The 25386-nt window shown below is 38.8% G+C and overlaps 1 protein-coding gene across 1 annotated transcript in view; it reads right to left on the bottom strand.

The window, feature by feature from the left end:
• The window catches only part of LOC137277428 (uncharacterized), an 81712-nt gene that overhangs the window by 506 nt on the left and 55820 nt on the right, over window positions 1–25386 (bottom strand). The window contains exons 50-97 of the mRNA XM_067809149.1: window positions 25343–25360; window positions 24973–24990; window positions 24600–24617; window positions 23854–23871; window positions 23111–23128; window positions 22738–22755; window positions 22366–22383; window positions 21993–22010; window positions 21620–21637; window positions 21247–21264; window positions 20877–20894; window positions 20504–20521; window positions 19758–19775; window positions 19015–19032; window positions 18642–18659; window positions 18270–18287; window positions 17897–17914; window positions 17524–17541; window positions 16778–16795; window positions 16405–16422; window positions 16032–16049; window positions 15662–15679; window positions 15290–15307; window positions 14916–14933; window positions 14543–14560; window positions 14170–14187; window positions 13797–13814; window positions 13424–13441; window positions 13054–13071; window positions 12682–12699; window positions 12309–12326; window positions 11936–11953; window positions 11563–11580; window positions 10821–10838; window positions 10449–10466; window positions 10076–10093; window positions 9703–9720; window positions 9330–9347; window positions 8588–8605; window positions 8216–8233; window positions 7843–7860; window positions 7470–7487; window positions 7097–7114; window positions 6355–6372; window positions 5982–5999; window positions 5609–5626; window positions 5306–5323; window positions 1558–1575 (exon numbers count right to left, since the gene is read on the bottom strand). Coding sequence (XP_067665250.1) covers window positions 1558–1575; window positions 5306–5323; window positions 5609–5626; window positions 5982–5999; window positions 6355–6372; window positions 7097–7114; window positions 7470–7487; window positions 7843–7860; window positions 8216–8233; window positions 8588–8605; window positions 9330–9347; window positions 9703–9720; window positions 10076–10093; window positions 10449–10466; window positions 10821–10838; window positions 11563–11580; window positions 11936–11953; window positions 12309–12326; window positions 12682–12699; window positions 13054–13071; window positions 13424–13441; window positions 13797–13814; window positions 14170–14187; window positions 14543–14560; window positions 14916–14933; window positions 15290–15307; window positions 15662–15679; window positions 16032–16049; window positions 16405–16422; window positions 16778–16795; window positions 17524–17541; window positions 17897–17914; window positions 18270–18287; window positions 18642–18659; window positions 19015–19032; window positions 19758–19775; window positions 20504–20521; window positions 20877–20894; window positions 21247–21264; window positions 21620–21637; window positions 21993–22010; window positions 22366–22383; window positions 22738–22755; window positions 23111–23128; window positions 23854–23871; window positions 24600–24617; window positions 24973–24990; window positions 25343–25360 — 864 coding nt within the window. The remainder of the gene's footprint in view (window positions 1–1557; window positions 1576–5305; window positions 5324–5608; window positions 5627–5981; window positions 6000–6354; window positions 6373–7096; window positions 7115–7469; window positions 7488–7842; window positions 7861–8215; window positions 8234–8587; window positions 8606–9329; window positions 9348–9702; window positions 9721–10075; window positions 10094–10448; window positions 10467–10820; window positions 10839–11562; window positions 11581–11935; window positions 11954–12308; window positions 12327–12681; window positions 12700–13053; window positions 13072–13423; window positions 13442–13796; window positions 13815–14169; window positions 14188–14542; window positions 14561–14915; window positions 14934–15289; window positions 15308–15661; window positions 15680–16031; window positions 16050–16404; window positions 16423–16777; window positions 16796–17523; window positions 17542–17896; window positions 17915–18269; window positions 18288–18641; window positions 18660–19014; window positions 19033–19757; window positions 19776–20503; window positions 20522–20876; window positions 20895–21246; window positions 21265–21619; window positions 21638–21992; window positions 22011–22365; window positions 22384–22737; window positions 22756–23110; window positions 23129–23853; window positions 23872–24599; window positions 24618–24972; window positions 24991–25342; window positions 25361–25386) is intronic.

Genomic DNA, 25386 nt, shown 5'->3' with positions numbered 1-25386 from the left:
GTTCATATCTCAATACATGTGCAACACAACACCCTGTGCTTCATGACTTTTGCTGCGTTTGTGCGACATGTTTTTCATGTTTGGCGTTGTCTCAGTTGTGTGTTATCATCTTTTATATTGTGAAATCATTGTTTTTAATTTTGTAGAATGTTGTATGGCAATTCATTGCCTAATTTCTCAATCCCAATCCCATCAACCTCTCTTCTTCTGTCTTAGGTTAGCAACTGCTTCATCTAACATATGTGCAAATTTATCGATGTCCTCTGCACAGTCTTAACGAATAGGTTTCAAAGCTTTCCAATTTTCAATCATTTTGACGTCTCCAGTGAACACAGGAACTGAGAGAGGTTTAAGCTGCATACACATGTCATTTCGTGCTGCTGTACTACGTGACTGTAGCATAAAACAACTTGGCTCTTTTCTGCAAGTTGGTTGCCTACGCAACATGGTTGCTTTGGGTTCATGAGTGGATTCTACAGAAACATTACTTTTGACATCCTCTTTTTCCCAGCCTATCAGTTGTGTAAATTGACCGCGATGTGCCTTTGTGCTGTGTTCATAGCTTTAGTAGTGTCAATGCAACTGATTTTGGTTTCAATTTCCTCCACTTTCCCAGTCGATTTATCCATGTAACATAAGCCAAGGAAAACACCATGGCATCTAGTATGACCTTGTTCTGAAGAGAATGTATGTGTCTATGCGTACCCGAACAGTCCTCACAGAAGGTAAATCCTTCTCTGTCAAATTATTCTTAGCTTTTGTAATTTGTTTTCTTGTGATAAAGTGTCAAAATGTTCTTAATATAAGACCGTCATTTGTCTACAACATTCGACATTCAGTATTAAGATATCATTTGTATAGCCATACTGTTTAAGAATGTTAACAGACACAGTGTTGCAGTTTTACCTTACACTGGCACACTGTCAAATACACTATCAAAGATACAAGCAGGTAAGTGAAATACCCAAGCTCTGCTGCCATTCATTATAAGGAAACGCTGAATGTCATGTCACTTTCTGACTTTATTCTGACTGTCTCAAAATAAGGTCTTCCTCGGAAAAGCTCAAATATCTATGTGATCCTCCCTAGCTGTCATGTGTCACCTCGTTCACCAATTCCCCACGAGACGCACTTGGTTTTTGCCATGCAATGTGTGTTTTTAACACCTCAAAACCGGAAACGCATCCGGCGCGTTTGCGATCGCAAAACTTCTGGAACACTATATCTTGAATTTGAAAGTGCCGGCTACAAAGAACTCAAAAGGGTGACCAAAGGAGGCCAACAAAAATCCAGGCGGCTGGCATTCGTAGTCACAGTAAATTTCTGACGTACATAACAGCCGACTGCTCAGCCAAAGTGGTGAAAGATATTTCACAGTGTTCTTGCGAATGATATGACAAGGAAATTAGAAAACTTTATAGGGACGTAGCAAATGTGTGTCTCTGTCGACGCGTGGTGCTTCGGCTAGGATGCAAGGACCTTGCAGTTAATATCTAAGAATGACTTTCTGTTGACAATGAGTATTGCAGGTAGAATATAAAACACGACAGCACTTACCTGGTCTTGGTCTGCGATCTGGAAAAAACATACAACAACTTACAAATAATCCCCTAAACCGGCATAATAACTATTTCAGAAGATTTAGAGATACAGTACACCTCTCTCGTGAGTTTCTTAAAGCCGTTAAATTAGACCCTGGACCCCAATTGTTACTTAACAAATGCAGCTGTCAACTGATGGTGCTGCCACTAGAAGACTAATACGCTAAAACTGTCACACGTATTGATGACGACAATGACCCCTCTGTTGGCGTTAAACAACTCGCCTGGTAGCTTTAAACAAGCTACGAACATATAATGTCGTCTCCGATGCGTATTTGGACAGTGAAAACCCTGTACCCTGATTCTGACTTATCAAATGTGTGTCTCTGTCGACTGATGGTGCTGTGACAAGGTTGGATATGATTTTGCAGTCGACATCTAAGAATTAATTGTTAACCTTGAGTACTGATGTCCAGGCATGACACTACCTCCCGTGATGCAGACATGAACACAGCGGGACTGAGCGTGATATTTTGAATTTTCACAATCCCACCGTCACGTTCACTGATCAGTAGTAACATATCCCAGCTTGAGTTGACCAGATACAGTTGATAGTGTCAGGAGATATAGAGATGAACCCAGGCCCTATCTGGGAGATGACTGTCAGGTGACAGTAAAGAAATTAATTAAGGCGGACGTACAATCTATAAGAGCAGAGATTGTAGATGTTAGACGTCAGGTGGAAAAGGATAAGAAATAACAAGAAAGAACGGGAAGAGATAAAGTCAGATGTAGTTAAACTGAAAGAGAAACATGAGAGTATGGAGAGTTATGTTGAGCACCTAGAGTTCCGGATGAGACCACGGGAGACGGGGAAGGAGAATCAACATGATTCCATATGGTATTGAGGACATGCCCAATGAACTTACACAGAGTAATCACGAAGTAATGGAAGTGCTTCCTAACGCTTGGAAAGTGAATGATATGTCACCGCTTGATGAAAGTTACATCGAAATGGCACACTATTTAGGTAAGAACTCAAGTAAGATCTATGATCGTGCGCATGTGCCATTGCCTCAGAGGCATATTGTCGGTTCATTCAGATATATCTGTCGTGGCGGAGATTTCAATGCGAGGACAGGAAATGACCCGGACTTTTTTGAGGATGACATACTTGAATATATAGAAACAGACACGTGAAATTGGAAATTTCTGGTAGATCAATATAACCTCGCAAGATTCTCCGTCGACATACCTACTAATTCATTTGGACGATATTTGTTAGAATTATGTGCTGTTTTAAATATACATATCATGAATGGGAGATGCGGAGCAGACAAAAATACTGGAGATTTTATATTTATCAGGATAATGGGGGCCAGCGTAATTGATTAATATAATATTATTTCATCATCGTGTGTTCTCGTCCTGCACGCCCTCCCAGTCACGATGACATTTACTACACCACAGAAGCAGGAATATGACGTAATAAGAGATGAATCGAATTAAAGTTTTAACTTTGTTCGGAATGAAGAAAAAACGGATGAGTTTAGAGAAAATATGTTCTCAGAGAATTTACAGGCTTACTCGATAAATGTTTAGATATAGTCTTTAGTGATATCAATCAGAATGTAGAATATATAGTAGAGGCTTTGTGTTCAGCTGCAATGGGTATGAAACGACAAATGACACAAAGATATTTTAGTTAGAACAGCCCATGGTTTGATAGTGAATGTAGGCGTTTGAAAGCTGAGCGTTGACTTAAATTAAATCAGTTCAGAATTAATAAAGACAAACAGCACTTAGATGAGTATCATTTAGTTAGAAACCTATATAACACTAAGTGTAAGCAGAAAGGAATAGAGTTCTATAAACAAAAACGTGAATGATAAACAGTCTGCTAAATGTGATATCAGTACACGTGAGTGGTTTGAACATTCGAAACAACTGTTTGCGTCCACCAGCAATGATGTAACGTAGGATGTAAGCGCTGGCAACGGGAGCACTAATGTACATACAAGCACACCAACTGACCTTGACCTATTGACTAACGATATTCTAGATTCACTTATTACCAGACAAGAAATTATAGATAGTATAAGACACTTAGAGGTAAATAAAGCATCGAGTGTTGATGATATTTTACCTGAATGTATTAGACACTATGAAGATATTCTATTCCCTTAATTTGAGGTATTTTTATTGTTATTTTAGATAGTGCGATAACTTTCCATCGTCTTGAACTACTGGAATTATTATCCCAATTTAAAAAACATTAATAGCATTAATAACATTGATAATTATAGAGGTATAAATATGTTAAACATATTGGGAAAGGTTTGGTCTATATCATCAACAAGAGACTGATTTTGGGGCAAATCTTTATACTAAATTCAATTGTTCAAAAGTGTCGAAATACAAAAGGGAAATAAAATGTATACTTTGTTGATTTAAGAACGCATTTGATTCAATAAAGACTGAACAAATTTGGGGAGGTAATGTAAAAACATGGTAAAAGCTCTAAGATGTATAATTTGCTTCGGAAGATATATGGTAATGTGCAAGTTTGCATCAGAAATAATCATGGAATCTCAGTTGCCTTCAATTGCAATGTTGGGCTTAGACAAGGCTGCATTTTGAGTCCATTTCTCTTCTCAATGTTCATTAATGAATTTGCTACGATAACACAACAGAATGGTGCCCATGGTATCCAGTTACACCCCTATTTGACACACTTATTTTTGTTGTTGTTTGCTGACGATGTTTGCGACTACTGTTGTTGGATTACAAAGGCATATGCATGAGTTGCAGTGAGGCAGGATTAACTGTTAATATTGAGAAAACCAAAATAGTTGCACTCAAAAATGGGAGCTGAAAATGGTAGAGCCAATCCAACTCTCACAATCGTATAATATCTGTGAGTCTGCTTCACTAATCGTCTTGGCTCTTCAACACATGCTATATTGCTCCACACAAGCCAGAAAGGTACTCATTGCAGTTCTCAAAAGTATTCACAAACTCCTAGATATTGATTATCACTCATACACAAAATATGTGATACAAAAAGCCTTCCTCTTCTATTGTATAGTTCAAAAGTATGGGGTTTCAATCAGTTTGACCTAATTGAGAAAATACATTTATATACTTGCAAGAAAGTTTCAGAAGTGAAAGCAAGTACACCTAATACTATGGTATATGGAGATTATGGAAGATTTTCCATACACATTTTTGCTAAAGCTAGAATAATAAAATATTGGATACGCCGGTTAAATATGTTATCTGATAGATACCCTAGTCAGTGCTATGATGTGATGCTAATGTACGATAAGAACGGGAAGGCTGAAAGATACACACACACACACACACACACACACACACACACACACACACACACACATACACACACACACACACACACACACACACACACAAATGGGCTTTCATTGTGAAGTACATGTCCCTATTATAGAATGTTTAAATCCCCTATATACAGGGGAAATTATCTGTTTTCATTTAATATTAACAAATCCCGAAAGACATTTGCAGATATCATAAAATAGAAAGAGAGCACTGATACATCATAACAACGACCCATCTAGGGTTTTGAACAATCCATGAACAAATAATCATTTTTCCGATAAGTGTGTGGAGAGAGAAAACATCATACTCTCATTCTGACGAAGCAACTGTGTCTCTGTAATAGAAACAGTTTTTAAGAGAGTGTACTAATGTATAGGTATAATATGAAAGAAGAAATCACTTACCTCGTGATGAGCCTCGACCTGAAAAGAACATAAAAGTATCCAGTATGAGTCCGATAATTCGAATAATAACAATGTCAGAAGATTTCGAGTTTCGGCACCCTGAAGGCTGTCATATCTACCACACGTCAGCGATGTTCTATCATACTAACTGCCCCGTACCCTCATTCTCACGCAACAAATGTGTCTCTGTCGACTCATGGTACATTCACAAGGTTGGATGTGATTTATCATTCAGCATAATAGAAACACTTGTTCAAAGAGAGAGGTAATGTATAGATATATCAGAAGGAAAAAGTCATTTACCTGCCGTTGAGTCTCGAACTGAAAAGAACATAAAAGTATACAGTATGAGTCCGATAATTCGAATGATAACAATGCCAGAAGATTTCCAGTTTCGGCAACCTGAAGGCTGTCATATGTATCACACGTCAGCGATGTTATATCATACTAACTGCCCATCTAGGGCTTTAAACAACCCATCAACAAATATTCGCTTTTCTGATAAGTATGTGGAGAGGGAAAGCAGCATACCCTCATGCTGACGAAACAAATGTGTAACTGTCGACTCATGGTGCTGTGACAAGGTTGGATGTGGTTTGGAACTCATCATAATAGAAACAGTTCTTAAGAGAGAGTACTAATGTATAGGTATAATATGAAAGAAGAAATCACTTACGTGGTGTTGAGCCTCGACCTGAAAAGAACATGAAAGTACACAGGATTAGTCCGATAGTTCGAATGACAACAATGTCAGAAGATTTCCAGTTTCGGCAACCTGAAGGCTGTCATATGTATCACACGTCAGCGATGTTATATCATACTAACTGCCCATCTAGGGCTTTAAACAACCCATCAACAAATATTCGCTTTTCTGATAAGTATGTGGAGAGGGAAAGCAGCATACCCTCATGCTGACGAAACAAATGTGTAACTGTCGACTCATGGTGCTGCGACAAGGTTGCATGTGATTTAGAACTCATCGTAATAGAAATACTTCTTAAAAGAGAGTACTAATGTATAGGTATAATATGAAAGAAGAAATCACTTACGTGGTGTTGAGCCTCGACCTGAAAAGAACATGAAAGTACACAGGATTAGTCCGATAGTTCGAATGACAACAATGTCAGAAGATTTCCAGTTTCGGCAACCTGAAGGCTGTCATATGTATCACACGTCAGCGATGTTATATCATACTAACTACCCATCTAGGGCTTTAACAACCCATCAACAAATATTCGCTTTTCTGATAAGTATGTGGAGAGGGAAAGCATCATACCCTCATTCTGACGAAACAAATGTGTAACTGTCGACTCATGGTGCTGTGACAAGGTTGGATGTGATTTAGAACTCATCGTAATAGAAATACTTCTTAAAAGAGAGAACTAATGTATAGGTATGATATGAAAGAAGAAATCACTTACCTGGTGTTGAGCCTTGAAATGAAAAGAACATGAAAGTACACAGGATTAGTCCGACAATTCCAATGATAACAATGTCAGATTTCGAGTTTCAGCAACCTGAAGGCTGTCACATGTATCACACACCAGCCATGATTTATCATAATAACGGCCCATCTTTTGGTTTAAAGAAGCCACGAACAAATAGTCTTCTTTCTCATGAGTATGTGGAGAGGGAAAACCCCGTACCCTCATTCTCACATAACAAATGTGTCTCACTCGTCTCATGGTACTGTGACAAGGTTGGATGTGATTTATCATTCAGCATAATAGAAACACGTGCTCAGAGAGAGAGTTAATGTATAGATATAACCTGAAGGAAAAAGTCATTTACCTGCCATTGAGTCTCGACCTGAAAAGAACATGAAAGTACACAGGATTAGTCCGACAATTTCAATGATAACAATGTCAGAAGATTTCGAATTTCAGCAACCTGAAGGCTGTCATATGTACCACACGTCAGCGATGTTATATCATAATAACTGCAAATCCAGGGCTTTAAACCACTCATCAACAAATGTTCCCTTTTCTGATAAGTATGTTGAGAGGGAAAGCATCATACCCTCATTCTGACGAAACAAATGTGTCTCTGTCGACTCATGGTGATGTGACAAGGTTGGATGTGGTTTGGAACTCATCGTAATAGAAATACTTCTTAAGAGAGAGTACTAATGTATAGGTATAATATGAAAGAAGAAATCACTTACCTGGTGTTGAGCCTCGACCTGAAAAGAACATGAAAGTACACAGGATTAGTCCGACAATTCCAATGATAACAATGTCAGAAGATTTCCAGTTTCGGCAACCTAAAGGCTGTCATATGTACCACACGTCAGCGATGTTACATCATACTAACTACCCATCTAGGGCTTTAAACCACCCATCAACAAATATTCGCTTTTCTGATAAGTATGTGGAGAGGGAAAGCATCATACCCTCATTCTGACGAAACAAATGTGTAACTGTCGACTCATGGTGCTGTGACAAGGTTGGATGTGATTTAGAACTCATCGTAATAGAAATACTTCTTAAAAGAGAGAACTAATGTATAGGTATGATATGAAAGAAGAAATCACTTACCTGGTGTTGAGCCTCGACCTGAAAAGAACATGAAAGTACACAGGATTAGTCCGACAATTTCAATGATAACAATGTCAGAAGATTTCGAATTTCAGCAACCTGAAGGCTGTCATATGTACCACACGTCAGCGATGTTATATCATACTAACTGCAAATCCAGGACTTTAAACCACCCATCAACAAATGTTCCCTTTTCTGATAAGTATGTTGAGAGGGAAAGCATCATACCCTCATTCTGACGAAACAAATGTGTCTCTGTCGACTCATGGTGCTGTGACAAGGTTGGATGTGGTTTGGAACTCATCATAATAGAAACAGTTCTTAAGAGAGAGTACTAATGTATAGGTATAATATGAAAGAAGAAATCACTTACGTGGTGTTGAGCCTCGACCTGAAAAGAACATGAAAGTACACAGGATTAGTCCGATAGTTCGAATGACAACAATGTCAGAAGATTTCCAGTTTCGGCAACCTGAAGGCTGTCATATGTATCACACGTCAGCGATGTTATATCATACTAGCTACCCATCTAGGGCTTTAACAACCCATCAACAAATGTTCGCTTTTCTGATAAGTATGTGGAGAGGGAAAGCATCATACCCTCATTCTGACGAAACAAATGTGTAACTGTCGACTCATGGTGCTGTGACAAGGTTGGATGTGATTTAGAACTCATCGTAATAGAAATACTTCTTAAAAGAGAGAACTAATGTATAGGTATGATATGAAAGAAGAAATCACTTACGTGGTGTTGAGCCTCGACCTGAAAAGAACATGAAAGTACACAGGATTAGTCCGATAGTTCGAATGACAACAATGTCAGAAGATTTCCAGTTTCGGCAACCTGAAGGCTGTCATATGTATCACACGTCAGCGATGTTATATCATACTAACTACCCATCTAGGGCTTTAACAACCCATCAACAAATATTCGCTTTTCTGATAAGTATGTGGAGAGGGAAAGCATCATACCCTCATTCTGACGAAACAAATGTGTAACTGTCGACTCATGGTGCTGTGACAAGGTTGGATGTGATTTAGAACTCATCGTAATAGAAATACTTCTTAAAAGAGAGAACTAATGTATAGGTATGATATGAAAGAAGAAATCACTTACCTGGTGTTGAGCCTTGAAATGAAAAGAACATGAAAGTACACAGGATTAGTCCGACAATTCCAATGATAACAATGTCAGATTTCGAGTTTCAGCAACCTGAAGGCTGTCACATGTATCACACACCAGCCATGATTTATCATAATAACGGCCCATCTTTTGGTTTAAAGAAGCCACGAACAAATAGTCTTCTTTCTCATGAGTATGTGGAGAGGGAAAACCCCGTACCCTCATTCTCACATAACAAATGTGTCTCACTCGTCTCATGGTACTGTGACAAGGTTGGATGTGATTTATCATTCAGCATAATAGAAACACGTGCTCAGAGAGAGAGTTAATGTATAGATATAACCTGAAGGAAAAAGTCATTTACCTGCCATTGAGTCTCGACCTGAAAAGAACATGAAAGTACACAGGATTAGTCCGACAATTTCAATGATAACAATGTCAGAAGATTTCGAATTTCAGCAACCTGAAGGCTGTCATATGTACCACACGTCAGCGATGTTATATCATAATAACTGCAAATCCAGGGCTTTAAACCACTCATCAACAAATGTTCCCTTTTCTGATAAGTATGTTGAGAGGGAAAGCATCATACCCTCATTCTGACGAAACAAATGTGTTACTGTCGACTCATGGTGATGTGACAAGGTTGGATGTGGTTTGGAACTCATCGTAATAGAAATACTTCTTAAGAGAGAGTACTAATGTATAGGTATAATATGAAAGAAGAAATCACTTACCTGGTGTTGAGCCTCGACCTGAAAAGAACATGAAAGTACACAGGATTAGTCCGACAATTCCAATGATAACAATGTCAGAAGATTTCCAGTTTCGGCAACCTAAAGGCTGTCATATGTACCACACGTCAGCGATGTTACATCATACTAACTACCCATCTAGGGCTTTAAACCACCCATCAACAAATATTCGCTTTTCTGATAAGTATGTGGAGAGGGAAAGCATCATACCCTCATTCTGACGAAACAAATGTGTAACTGTCGACTCATGGTGCTGTGACAAGGTTGGATGTGATTTAGAACTCATCGTAATAGAAATACTTCTTAAAAGAGAGAACTAATGTATAGGTATGATATGAAAGAAGAAATCACTTACCTGGTGTTGAGCCTCGACCTGAAAAGAACATGAAAGTACACAGGATTAGTCCGACAATTTCAATGATAACAATGTCAGAAGATTTCGAATTTCAGCAACCTGAAGGCTGTCATATGTACCACACGTCAGCGATGTTATATCATACTAACTGCAAATCCAGGGCTTTAAACCACCCATCAACAAATGTTCCCTTTTCTGATAAGTATGTTGAGAGGGAAAGCATCATACCCTCATTCTGACGAAACAAATGTGTCTCTGTCGACTCATGGTGCTGTGACAAGGTTGGATGTGGTTTGGAACTCATCATAATAGAAACACTTCTTAAGAGAGAGTACTAATGTATAGGTATAATATGAAAGAAGAAATCACTTACGTGGTGTTGAGCCTCGACCTGAAAAGAACATGAAAGTACACAGGATTAGTCCGATAGTTCGAATGACAACAATGTCAGAAGATTTCCAGTTTCGGCAACCTGAAGGCTGTCATATGTATCACACGTCAGCGATGTTATATCATACTAGCTACCCATCTAGGGCTTTAACAACCCATCAACAAATGTTCGCTTTTCTGATAAGTATGTGGAGAGGGAAAGCATCATACCCTCATTCTGACGAAACAAATGTGTAACTGTCGACTCATGGTGCTGTGACAAGGTTGGATGTGATTTAGAACTCATCGTAATAGAAATACTTCTTAAAAGAGAGAACTAATGTATAGGTATGATATGAAAGAAGAAATCACTTACGTGGTGTTGAGCCTCGACCTGAAAAGAACATGAAAGTACACAGGATTAGTCCGATAGTTCGAATGACAACAATGTCAGAAGATTTCCAGTTTCGGCAACCTGAAGGCTGTCATATGTATCACACGTCAGCGATGTTATATCATACTAACTACCCATCTAGGGCTTTAACAACCCATCAACAAATATTCGCTTTTCTGATAAGTATGTGGAGAGGGAAAGCATCATACCCTCATTCTGACGAAACAAATGTGTAACTGTCGACTCATGGTGCTGTGACAAGGTTGGATGTGATTTAGAACTCATCGTAATAGAAATACTTCTTAAAAGAGAGAACTAATGTATAGGTATGATATGAAAGAAGAAATCACTTACCTGGTGTTGAGCCTTGAAATGAAAAGAACATGAAAGTACACAGGATTAGTCCGACAATTCCAATGATAACAATGTCAGATTTCGAGTTTCAGCAACCTGAAGGCTGTCACATGTATCACACACCAGCCATGATTTATCATAATAACGGCCCATCTTTTGGTTTAAAGAAGCCACGAACAAATAGTCTTCTTTCTCATGAGTATGTGGAGAGAGAAAACCCCGTACCCTCATTCTCACATAACAAATGTGTCTCACTCGTCTCATGGTACTGTGACAAGGTTGGATGTGATTTATCATTCAGCATAATAGAAACACGTGCTCAGAGAGAGAGTTAATGTATAGATATAACCTGAAGGAAAAAGTCATTTACCTGCCATTGAGTCTCGACCTGAAAAGAACATGAAAGTACACAGGATTAGTCCGACAATTTCAATGATAACAATGTCAGAAGATTTCGAATTTCAGCAACCTGAAGGCTGTCATATGTACCACACGTCAGCGATGTTATATCATAATAACTGCAAATCCAGGGCTTTAAACCACTCATCAACAAATGTTCCCTTTTCTGATAAGTATGTTGAGAGGGAAAGCATCATACCCTCATTCTGACGAAACAAATGTGTTACTGTCGACTCATGGTGATGTGACAAGGTTGGATGTGGTTTGGAACTCATCGTAATAGAAATACTTCTTAAGAGAGAGTACTAATGTATAGGTATAATATGAAAGAAGAAATCACTTACCTGGTGTTGAGCCTCGACCTGAAAAGAACATGAAAGTACACAGGATTAGTCCGACAATTCCAATGATAACAATGTCAGAAGATTTCCAGTTTCGGCAACCTAAAGGCTGTCATATGTACCACACGTCAGCGATGTTACATCATACTAACTACCCATCTAGGGCTTTAAACCACCCATCAACAAATATTCGCTTTTCTGATAAGTATGTGGAGAGGGAAAGCATCATACCCTCATTCTGACGAAGCAAATGTGTAACTGTCGACTCATGGTGCTGTGACAAGGTTGGATGTGATTTAGAACTCATCGTAATAGAAATACTTCTTAAAAGAGAGAACTAATGTATAGGTATGATATGAAAGAAGAAATCACTTACCTGGTGTTGAGCCTCGACCTGAAAAGAACATGAAAGTACACAGGATAAGTCCGACAATTTCAATGATAACAATGTCAGAAGATTTCGAATTTCAGCAACCTGAAGGCTGTCATATGTACCACACGTCAGCGATGTTATATCATACTAACTGCAAATCCAGGGCTTTAAACAACCCATCAACAAATGTTCCCTTTTCTGATAAGTATGTTGAGAGGGAAAGCATCATACCCTCATTCTGACGAAACAAATGTGTCTCTGTCGACTCATGGTGCTGTGACAAGGTTGGATGTGGTTTGGAACTCATCATAATAGAAACAGTTCTTAAGAGAGAGTACTAATGTATAGGTATAATATGAAAGAAGAAATCACTTACGTGGTGTTGAGCCTCGACCTGAAAAGAACATGAAAGTACACAGGATTAGTCCGATAGTTCGAATGACAACAATGTCAGAAGATTTCCAGTTTCGGCAACCTGAAGGCTGTCATATGTATCACACGTCAGCGATGTTATATCATACTAGCTACCCATCTAGGGCTTTAACAACCCATCAACAAATGTTCGCTTTTCTGATAAGTATGTGGAGAGGGAAAGCATCATACCCTCATTCTGACGAAACAAATGTGTAACTGTCGACTCATGGTGCTGTGACAAGGTTGGATGTGATTTAGAACTCATCGTAATAGAAATACTTCTTAAAAGAGAGAACTAATGTATAGGTATGATATGAAAGAAGAAATCACTTACCTGGTGTTGAGCCTTGACCTGAAAAGAACATGAAAGTACACAGGATTAGTCCGACAATTCCAATGATAACAATGTCAGATTTCGAGTTTCAGCAAGCTGAAGGCTGTCACATGTATCACACACCAGCCATGATGTATCATAATAACGGCCCATCTTTTGGTTTAAAGAAGCCACGAACAAATAGTCTTCTTTCTCATGAGTATGTGGAGAAGGAAAACCCCGTACCCTCATTCTCACATAACAAATGTGTCTCACTCGTCTCATGGTACTGTGACAAGGTTGGATGTGATTTATCATTCAGCATAATAGAAACACGTGCTCAAAGAGAGAGGTAATGTACAGATATAACCTGAAGGAAAAAGTCATTTACCTGCCATTGAGTCTCGACCTGAAAAGAACATGAAAGTACACAGGATTAGTCCGACAATTTCAATGATAACAATGCCAGAAGATTTCGAATTTCAGCAACCTGAAGGCTGTCATATGTACCACACGTCAGCGATGTTATATCATAATAACTGCAAATCCAGGGCTTTAAACCACTCATCAACAAATGTTCCCTTTTCTGATAAGTATGTTGAGAGGGAAAGCATCATACCCTCATTCTGACGAAACAAATCTGTTACTGTCGACTCATGGACCTGTGACAAGGTTGCATGTGGTTTGGAACTCATCGTAATAGAAACACTTCTTAAGAGAGAGTACTAATGTATAGGTATACTATGAAAGAAGAAATCACTTACGTGGTGTTGAGCCTCGACCTGAAAAGAACATGAAAGTACACAGGATTAGTCCGACAATTCCAATAATAACAATGTCAGAAGATTTTCAGTTTCGGCAACCTAAAGGCTGTCACATGTACCACACGTCAGCGATGTTATATCATACTAACTACCCATCTTGGGCTTTAAACCACCCATCAACAAATGTTCGCTTTTCTGATAAGTATGTGGAGAGGGAAAGCATCATACCCTCATTCTGACGAAACAAATGTGTAACTGTCGACTCATGGTGCTGTGACAAGGTTGGATGTGATTTAGAACTCATCGTAATAGAAATACTTCTTAAAAGAGAGAACTAATGTATAGGTATGATATGAAAGAAGAAATCACTTACCTGGTGTTGAGCCTCGACCTGAAAAGAACATGAAAGTACACAGGATTAGTCCGACAATTTCAATGATAACAATGTCAGAAGATTTCGAATTTCAGCAACCTGAAGGCTGTCATATGTACCACACGTCAGCGATGTTATATCATACTAACTGCAAATCCAGGGCTTTAAACCACCCATCAACAAATGTTCCCTTTTCTGATAAGTATGTTGAGAGGGAAAGCATCATACCCTCATTCTGACGAAACAAATGTGTCTCTGTCGACTCATGGTGCTGTGACAAGGTTGGATGTGGTTTGGAACTCATCATAATAGAAACACTTCTTAAGAGAGAGTACTAATGTATAGGTATAATATGAAAGAAGAAATCACTTACGTGGTGTTGAGCCTCGACCTGAAAAGAACATGAAAGTACACAGGATTAGTCCGATAGTTCGAATGACAACAATGTCAGAAGATTTCCAGTTTCGGCAACCTGAAGGCTGTCATATGTATCACACGTCAGCGATGTTACATCATACTAACTACCCATCTAGGGCTTTAAACCACCCATCAACAAATATTCGCTTTTCTGATAAGTATGTGGAGAGGGAAAGCATCATACCCTCATTCTGACGAAACAAATGTGTAACTGTCGACTCATGGTGCTGTGACAAGGTTGGATGTGATTTAGAACTCATCGTAATAGAAATACTTCTTAAAAGAGAGAACTAATGTATAGGTATGATATGAAAGAAGAAATCACTTACCTGGTGTTGAGCCTCGACCTGAAATGAAACATGAAAGTACACAGGATTAGTCCGACAATTTCAATGATAACAATGTCAGAAGATTTCGAATTTCAGCAACCTGAAGGCTGTCATATGTACCACACGTCAGCGATGTTATATCATACTAACTGCAAATCCAGGGCTTTAAACCACCCATCAACAAATGTTCCCTTTTCTGATAAGTATGTTGAGAGGGAAAGCATCATACCCTCATTCTGACGAAACAAATGTGTCTCTGTCGACTCATGGTGCTGTGACAAGGTTGGATGTGGTTTGGAACTCATCATAATAGAAACACTTCTTAAGAGAGAGTACTAATGTATAGGTATAATATGAAAGAAGAAATCACTTACGTGGTGTTGAGCCTCGACCTGAAAAGAACATGAAAGTACACAGGATTAGTCCGATAGTTCGAATGACAACAATGTCAGAAGATTTCCAGTTTCGGCAACCTGAAGGCTGTCATATGTATCACACGTCAGCGATGTTATATCATACTAGCTACCCATCTAGGCCTTTAACAACCCATCAACAAATGTTCGCTTTTCTGATAAGTATGTGGAGAGGGAAAGCATCATACCCTCATTCTGACGAAACAAATGTGTAACTGTCGACTCATGGTGCTGTGACAAGGTTGGATGTGATTTAGAACTCATCGTAATAGAAATACTTCTTAAAAGAGAGAACTAATGTATAGGTATGATATGAAAGAAGAAATCACTTACCTGGTGTTGAGCCTTGACCTGAAAAGAACATGAAAGTACACAGGATTAGTCCGACAATGCCAATGATAACAATGTCAGATTTCGAGTTTCAGCAACCTGAAGGCTGTCACATGTATCACACACCAGCCATGATTTATCATAATAACGGCCCATCTTTTGGTTTAAAGAAGCCACGAACAAATAGTCTTCTTTCTCATGAGTATGTGGAGAAGGAAAACCCCGTACCCTCATTCTCACATAACAAATGTGTCTCACTCGTCTCATGGTACTGTGACAAGGTTGGATGTGATTTATCATTCAGCATAATAGAAACACGTGCTCAAAGAGAGAGGTAATGTACAGATATAACCTGAAGGAAAAAGTCATTTACCTGCCATTGAGTCTCGACCTGAAAAGAACATGAAAGTACACAGGATTAGTCCGACAATTTCAATGATAACAATGCCAGAAGATTTCGAATTTCAGCAACCTGAAGGCTGTCATATGTACCACACGTCAGCGATGTTATATCATAATAACTGCAAATCCAGGGCTTTAAACCACTCATCAACAAATGTTCCCTTTTCTGATAAGTATGTTGAGAGGGAAAGCATCATACCCTCATTCTGACGAAACAACTGTGTTACTGTCGACTCATGGTGATGTGACAAGGTTGGATGTGGTTTGGAACTCATCGTAATAGAAACACTTCTTAAGAGAGAGTACTAATGTATAGGTATACTATGAAAGAAGAAATCACTTACCTGGTGTTGAGCCTCGACCTGAAAAGAACATGAAAGTACACAGGATTAGTCCGACAATTCCAATAATAACAATGTCAGAAGATTTTCAGTTTCGGCAACCTAAAGGCTGTCACATGTACCACACGTCAGCGATGTTACATCATACTAACTACCCATCTTGGGCTTTAAACCACCCATCAACAAATGTTCGCTTTTCTGATAAGTATGTGGAGAGGGAAAGCATCATACCCTCATTCTGACGAAACAAATGTGTAACTGTCGACTCATGGTGCTGTGACAAGGTTGGATGTGATTTAGAACTCATCGTAATAGAAATACTTCTTAAAAGAGAGAACTAATGTATAGGTATGATATGAAAGAAGAAATCACTTACCTGGTGTTGAGCCTCGACCTGAAAAAAATATGAAAGTACACAGGATTAGTCCGACAATGCCAATGATAACAATGTCAGAAGATTTAGAGTTGCAGTAACCTGAAGAATGTCACATTTATCACACGTCAGTGATGTTATATCATAGTAACTGTAAATCTACGGCTTTAAACAAACCACGAACAAATAGTCTTCTTTCTCATGAGTATGTGAAGAAGGAAAACCCAGTACCCTCATTCTCACATAACAAATGTGTTTTACTCGACTCATGGTACTGTGACAAGGTTGGATGTGATTTATCATTCAGCATAATAGAAACACGTGTTCAAAGAGGGAGGTAATGTATAGATATAACCTGTCTGAAAAAGTCATTTACCTGTCATTGAGTCTCGACCTGAAAAGAACATGAAAGTACACAGGATTAGTCCGACAATTTCAATGATAACAATGTCAGAAGATTTCGAATTTCAGCAACCTGAAGGCTGTCATATGTACCACACGTCAGCGATGTTATATCATACTAACTGCAAATCCAGGGCTTTAAACCACCCATCAACAAATGATCGCTTTTCTGATAAGTATGTGGAGAGGGAAAGCATCATACCCTCATTCTGACGAAACAAATCTGTTACTGTCGACTCATGGACCTGTGACAAGGTTGCATGTGGTTTGGAACTCATCGTAATAGAAACACTTCTTAAGAGAGAGTACTAATGTATAGGTATACTATGAAAGAAGAAATCACTTACGTGGTGTTGAGCCTCGACCTGAAAAGAACATGAAAGTACACAGGATTAGTCCGACAATTCCAATAATAACAATGTCAGAAGATTTCCAGTTTCGGCAACCTGAAGGCTGTCATATGTACCACACGTCAGCGATGTTATATCATACTCACTGCCCATCTAGGGCTTTAAACAACCCATCAACAAATGTTCGTTTTTCTGATAAGTATGTGGAGAGGGAAAGCATCATACCCTCATTCTGACGAAACAAATGTGTAACTGTCGACTCATGGTGCTGCGAAAAGGTTGGATGTGATTTAGTACTCATCGTAATAGAAATACTTCTTAAGAGAGAGTACTAATGTATAGGTATAATATGAAAGAAGAAGTCACGTACGTGGTGTTGAGCCTCGACCTGAAAAGAACATGAAAGTACACAGGATTAGTCCGACAATTCCAATAATAACAATGTCAGAAGATTTTCAGTATCGGCAACCTGAAGGCTGTCATATGTACCACACGTCAGCGATGTTATATCATACTAACTACCCATCTAGGGCTTCAAAGAACCCATCAACAAATGTTCGTTTTTCTAATAAGTAAGTGGAGAGGGAAAGCATCATACCCTCATTCTGACGAAACAAATGTGTAACTATCGACTCATGGTGATGTGACAAGGTTGGATGTGATTTAGAACTAATCGTAATAGAAATACTTGTTAAGAGAGAGAACTAACGTATAGGTATCATGTGAAAGAAGAAATCACTTACCTGGTGTTGAGCCTCGACCTGAAAAGAACATGAAAGTACACAGGATTAGTCCGACAATTCCAATGATAACAATGTCAGATTTCGAGTTTCAGCAACCTGAATGCTGTCACATGTATCACACACCAGCCATAATTTATCATAATAACGGCCCATGTTTTGGTTTAAAGAAGCCACGAACAAATAGTCTTCTTTCTCATGAGTATGTGGAGAAGGAAAACTCCGTACCCTCATTCTCACATAACAAATGTGTCTCACTCGTCTCATGGTACTGTGACAAGGTTGGATGTGATTTATCATTCAGCATAATAGAAACACGTGTTCAAAGAGAGAGTACTAATGTATAGATATAACCTGAAGGAAAAAGTCATTTACCTGCCATTGAGTCTCGACCTGAAAAGAACATGAAAGTACACAGGATTAGTCCGACAATTTCAATGATAACAATGTCAGAAGACTTCGAATTTCAGCAACCTGAAGACTGGCACATGTACCACACGTCAGCGATGTTATATCATACTAACTGCAAATCCAGGGCTTTAAACCACCCATCAACAAATGTTCCCTTTTCTGATAAGTATGTTGAGAGGGAAAGCATCATACCCTCATTCTGACGAAACAAAATTGTTACTGTCGACTCATGGTCCTGTGACAAGGTTGGATATGGTTTGGAACTCATCGTAATAGAAATACTTTTTAAGAGAGAGTACTAATGTATAGGTATAATATGAAAGAAGAAATCACTTACGTGGTGTTGAGCCTCGACCTGAAAAGAACATGAAAGTACACAGGATTAGTCCGATAGTTCGAATGACAACAATGTCAGAAGATTTCCAGTTTCAGCAACCTGAAGGCTGTCACATGTATCACACGTCAGCGATGTTATATCATAATAACTACCCATCTAGGGCTTTAAACAAACCACGAACAAATGTTCGTTTTTCTGATAAGTATGTGGAGAGGGAAAGCATCATACCCTCATTCTGACGAAAAAAATGTGTAACTGTCGACTCATGGTGCTGTGACAAGGTTGGATGTGATTTAGAACTCATCGTAATAGAACTACTTCTTAAGAGAGAGTACTAATGTATAGGTATGATATGAAAGAAGAAATCACTTACGTGGTGTTGAGCCTTGACCTCAAAAAAACATGAAAGTACACAGGATTAGTCCGACAATTCCAATAATAACAATGTCAGATTTCGAGTTTCAGCAACCTGAAGGCTGTCACATGTATCACACGTCAGCGATGTTATATCATAATAACTGCCCATCTAGGGTTTTAAACAAACCACGAACAAATAGTCTTCTTTCTCATGAGTACGTGGAGAAGGAAAACCCCGTACCCTCATTCTCACGCAACAAGTGTGTCTCTCTCAACTCATGGTACTGTGACAAGGTTGGATGTGATTTATCATTCAGCATAATAGAAACACTTGTTCAAAGAGAGAGATAATGTATAGAAATAACCTGAAGGAAAAAGTCATTTACCTGCCGTTGAGTCTCGACCTGAAAAGAACATAAAAGTATACAGGATTAGTCCGACAATTTCAATGATAACAATGTCAGAAGATTTCGAGTTTCAGCAACCTGAAGGCTGTCACATGTATCACAGGTCAGTGATGTTATATCATAGTAACTGCCCATCTAGGGCTTTAAACAACCCATCAACAAATGTTCGCTTTTCTGATAAGTATGTGGAGAGGGAAAGCATCATACCCTCATTCTGACGAAACAAATGTGTAACTGTCGACTCATGGTGCTGCGACAAGGTTGGATGCGATTTAGAACTAATCGTAATAGAAATACTTTTTAAGAGAGAGTACTAATGTATAGGTATCATATGAAAGAAGAAATCACTTACGTGGTGTTGAGCCTCGACCTTAAAAGAACATGAAAGTACACAGGATTAGTCCGATAGTTCGAATGATAACAATGTCAGAAGATTTCCAGTCTCGGCAACCTGAAGGCTGTCACATGTACCACACGTCAGCGATGTTATATCATACTAACTACCCATCTAGGGCTTTAAACAACCCATCAACAAATGTTCGTTTTTCTGATAAGTATGTGGAGAGGGAAAGCATCATACCCTCATTCTGACGAAACAAATGTGTCTCTGTCGACTCATGCTGCTGCGAAAAGGTTGGATGTGATTTAGAACTCATCGTAATAGAAATACTTCGTAAGAGAGAGTACTAATGTATAGGTATAATATGAAAGAAGAAATCACTTACCTGGTGTTGAGCCTCGACCTGAAAAGAACATGAAAGTACACAGGATTAGTCCGACAATTTCAATAATAACAATGTCAGAAGATTTCCAGTATCGGCAACCTGAAGGCTGTGATATGTACCACACGTCAGCGATGTTATATCATACTAACTACCCATCTAGGGCTTCAAAGAACCCATCAACAAATGTTCGTTTTTCTGATAAGTATGTTGACAGGGAAAGCATCATACCCTCATTCTGACGAAACAAATGTGTAACTGTCGACTCAAGGTGCTGTGACAAGGTTGGATGTGATTTAGAACTCATCGTAATAGAAATACTTCTTTAGAGAGAGAACTAATGTATAGGTATCATATGAAAGAAGAAATCACTTACGTGGTGTTGAGCCTCGACCTGAAAAGAACATGAAAGTACACAGGATTAGTCCGACAATTCCAATGATAACAATGTCAGATTTCGAGTTTCAGCAACCTGAAGGCTGTCACATGTATCACACACCAGCCATGATTTATCATAATAACGGCCCATCTTTTGGTTTAAAGAAGCCACGAACAAATAGTCTTCTTTCTCATGAGTATGTGGAGAAGGAAAACCCCGTACCCTCATTCTCACATAACAAATGTGTCTCACTCGTCTCATGGTACTGTGACAAGGTTGGATGTGATTTATCATTCAGCATAATAGAAACACGTGCTCAGAGAGAGAGTTAATGTATAGATATAACCTGAAGGAAAAAGTCATTTACCTGCCGTTGAGTCTCGACCTGAAAAGAACATGAAAGTACACAGGATTAGTCCGACAATTTCAATGATAACAATGTCAGAAGATTTCGAATTTCAGCAACCTGAAGACTGTCATATGTACCACACGTCAGCGATGTTATATCATACTAACTGCAAATCCAGGGCTTTAAACCACCCATCAACAAATGTTCGCTTTTCTGATAAGTATGTGGAGAGGGAAAGCATCATACCCTCATTCTGACGAAACAAATGTGTTACTGTCGACTCATGGTCCTGTGACAAGGTTGGATGTGATATAGAACTCATCGTAATAGAACTACTTCTTAAGAGAGAGTACTAATGTATAGGTATGATACTAAAGAAGAAATCACTTACTTGGTGTTGAGCCTCGACCTGAAAAGAACATGAAAGTACACAGGATTAGTCCGATAGTTCGAATGATAACAATGTCAGAAGATTTCCAGTTTCGGCAACCTGAAGGCTGTCACATGTATCACACGTCAGCGATGTTATATCATACTCACTACCCATCTAGGGCTTTAAACAACCCATCAACAAATGTTCGTTTTTCTGATAAGTATGTTGAGCGGGAAAGCATCATACCCTCATTCCGACGAAACAAATGTGTCTCTCTCGACTCATGGTACTGTGACAAGGTTGGATGTGATTTATCAATCAGCATAATAGAAACACTTGTTCAAAGAGAGAGGTAATGTATAGATATAACCTGATGGAAAAAGTCATTTACCTGCCGTTGACTCTCGATCTGAAGGGAACATAAAAGTATACAGTATGAGTCTGATAATTCGAATGATAACAATGTCAGAAGATTTCCAGTCTCGGCAACCTGAAGCCTGTCACATGTACCACACGTCAGCGATGTTATATCATACTAACTACCCATCTAGGGCTTCAAAGAACCCATCAACAAATGTTCGTTTTTCTAATAAGTAAGTGGAGAGGGAAAGCATCATACCCTCATTCTGACGAAACAAATGTGTAACTATCGACTCATGGTGATGTGACAAGGTTGGATGTGATTTAGAACTAATCGTAATAGAAATACTTGTTAAGAGAGAGAACTAACGTATAGGTATCATGTGAAAGAAGAAATCACTTACCTGGTGTTGAGCCTCGACCTGAAAAGAACATGAAAGTACACAGGATTAGTCCGACAATTCCAATGATAACAATGTCAGATTTCGAGTTTCAGCAACCTGAATGCTGTCACATGTATCACACACCAGCCATAATTTATCATAATAACGGCCCATGTTTTGGTTTAAAGAAGCCACGAACAAATAGTCTTCTTTCTCATGAGTATGTGGAGAAGGAAAACTCCGTACCCTCATTCTCACATAACAAATGTGTCTCACTCGTCTCATGGTACTGTGACAAGGTTGGATGTGATTTATCATTCAGCATAATAGAAACACGTGTTCAAAGAGAGAGTACTAATGTATAGATATAACCTGAAGGAAAAAGTCATTTACCTGCCATTGAGTCTCGACCTGAAAAGAACATGAAAGTACACAGGATTAGTCCGACAATTTCAATGATAACAATGTCAGAAGACTTCGAATTTCAGCAACCTGAAGACTGGCACATGTACCACACGTCAGCGATGTTATATCATACTAACTGCAAATCCAGGGCTTTAAACCACCCATCAACAAATGTTCCCTTTTCTGATAAGTATGTTGAGAGGGAAAGCATCATACCCTCATTCTGACGAAACAAATTTGTTACTGTCGACTCATGGTCCTGTGACAAGGTTGGATATGGTTTGGAACTCATCGTAATAGAAATACTTTTTAAGAGAGAGTACTAATGTATAGGTATAATATGAAAGAAGAAATCACTTACGTGGTGTTGAGCCTCGACCTGAAAAGAACATGAAAGTACACAGGATTAGTCCGATAGTTCGAATGACAACAATGTCAGAAGATTTCCAGTTTCAGCAACCTGAAGGCTGTCACATGTATCACACGTCAGCGATGTTATATCATAATAACTACCCATCTAGGGCTTTAAACAAACCACGAACAAATGTTCGTTTTTCTGATAAGTATGTGGAGAGGGAAAGCATCATACCCTCATTCTGACGAAAAAAATGTGTAACTGTCGACTCATGGTGCTGTGACAAGGTTGGATGTGATTTAGAACTCATCGTAATAGAACTACTTCTTAAGAGAGAGTACTAATGTATAGGTATGATATGAAAGAAGAAATCACTTACGTGGTGTTGAGCCTTGACCTCAAAAAAACATGAAAGTACACAGGATTAGTCCGACAATTCCAATAATAACAATGTCAGATTTCGAGTTTCAGCAACCTGAAGGCTGTCACATGTATCACACGTCAGCGATGTTATATCATAATAACTGCCCATCTAGGGTTTTAAACAAACCACGAACAAATAGTCTTCTTTCTCATGAGTACGTGGAGAAGGAAAACCCCGTACCCTCATTCTCACGCAACAAGTGTGTCTCTCTCAACTCATGGTACTGTGACAAGGTTGGATGTGATTTATCATTCAGCATAATAGAAACACTTGTTCAAAGAGAGAGATAATGTATAGAAATAACCTGAAGGAAAAAGTCATTTACCTGCCGTTGAGTCTCGACCTGAAAAGAACATAAAAGTATACAGGATTAGTCCGACAATTTCAATGATAACAATGTCAGAAGATTTCGAGTTTCAGCAACCTGAAGGCTGTCACATGTATCACAGGTCAGTGATGTTATATCATAGTAACTGCCCATCTAGGGCTTTAAACAACCCATCAACAAATGTTCGCTTTTCTGATAAGTATGTGGAGAGGGAAAGCATCATACCCTCATTCTGACGAAACAAATGTGTAACTGTCGACTCATGGTGCTGCGACAAGGTTGGATGCGATTTAGAACTAATCGTAATAGAAATACTTTTTAAGAGAGAGTACTAATGTATAGGTATCATATGAAAGAAGAAATCACTTACGTGGTGTTGAGCCTCGACCTTAAAAGAACATGAAAGTACACAGGATTAGTCCGATAGTTCGAATGATAACAATGTCAGAAGATTTCCAGTCTCGGCAACCTGAAGGCTGTCACATGTACCACACGTCAGCGATGTTATATCATACTAACTACCCATCTAGGGCTTTAAACAACCCATCAACAAATGTTTGTTTTTCTGATAAGTATGTGGAGAGGGAAAGCATCATACCCTCATTCTGACGAAACAAATGTGTCTCTGTCGACTCATGCTGCTGCGAAAAGGTTGGATGTGATTTAGAACTCATCGTAATAGAAATACTTCGTAAGAGAGAGTACTAATGTATAGGTATAATATGAAAGAAGAAATCACTTACCTGGTGTTGAGCCTCGACCTGAAAAGAACATGAAAGTACACAGGATTAGTCCGACAATTCCAATAATAACAATGTCAGAAGATTTCCAGTATCGGCAACCTGAAGGCTGTGATATGTACCACACGTCAGCGATGTTATATCATACTAACTACCCATCTAGGGCTTCAAAGAACCCATCAACAAATGTTCGTTTTTCTGATAAGTATGTTGACAGGGAAAGCATCATACCCTCATTCTGACGAAACAAATGTGTAACTGTCGACTCAAGGTGCTGTGACAAGGTTGGATGTGATTTAGAACTCATCGTAATAGAAATACTTCTTTAGAGAGAGAACTAACGTATAGGTATCATATGAAAAAAGAAATCACTTACGTGGTGTTGAGCCTCGACCTGAAAAGAACATGAAAGTACACAGGATTAGTCCGACAATTCCAATGATAACAATGTCAGATTTCGAGTTTCAGCAACCTGAAGGCTGTCACATGTATCACACACCAGCCATGATTTATCATAATAACGGCCCATCTTTTGGTTTAAAGAAGCCACGAACAAATAGTCTTCTTTCTCATGAGTATGTGGAGAAGGAAAACCCCGTACCCTCATTCTCACATAACAAATGTGTCTCACTCGTCTCATGGTACTGTGACAAGGTTGGATGTGATTTATCATTCAGCATAATAGAAACACGTGCTCAGAGAGAGAGTTAATGTATAGATATAACCTGAAGGAAAAAGTCATTTACCTGCCGTTGAGTCTCGACCTGAAAAGAACATGAAAGTACACAGG

The sequence above is a fragment of the Haliotis asinina genome, chromosome 3, assembly GCF_037392515.1.
Source record: "Haliotis asinina isolate JCU_RB_2024 chromosome 3, JCU_Hal_asi_v2, whole genome shotgun sequence".
NCBI classification, from domain to species: Eukaryota; Metazoa; Mollusca; class Gastropoda; order Lepetellida; family Haliotidae; genus Haliotis; species Haliotis asinina.
The sequence above is the reverse complement of the archived record's forward strand: the minus strand, read 5'-3'. Positions and strand labels throughout refer to the sequence as shown.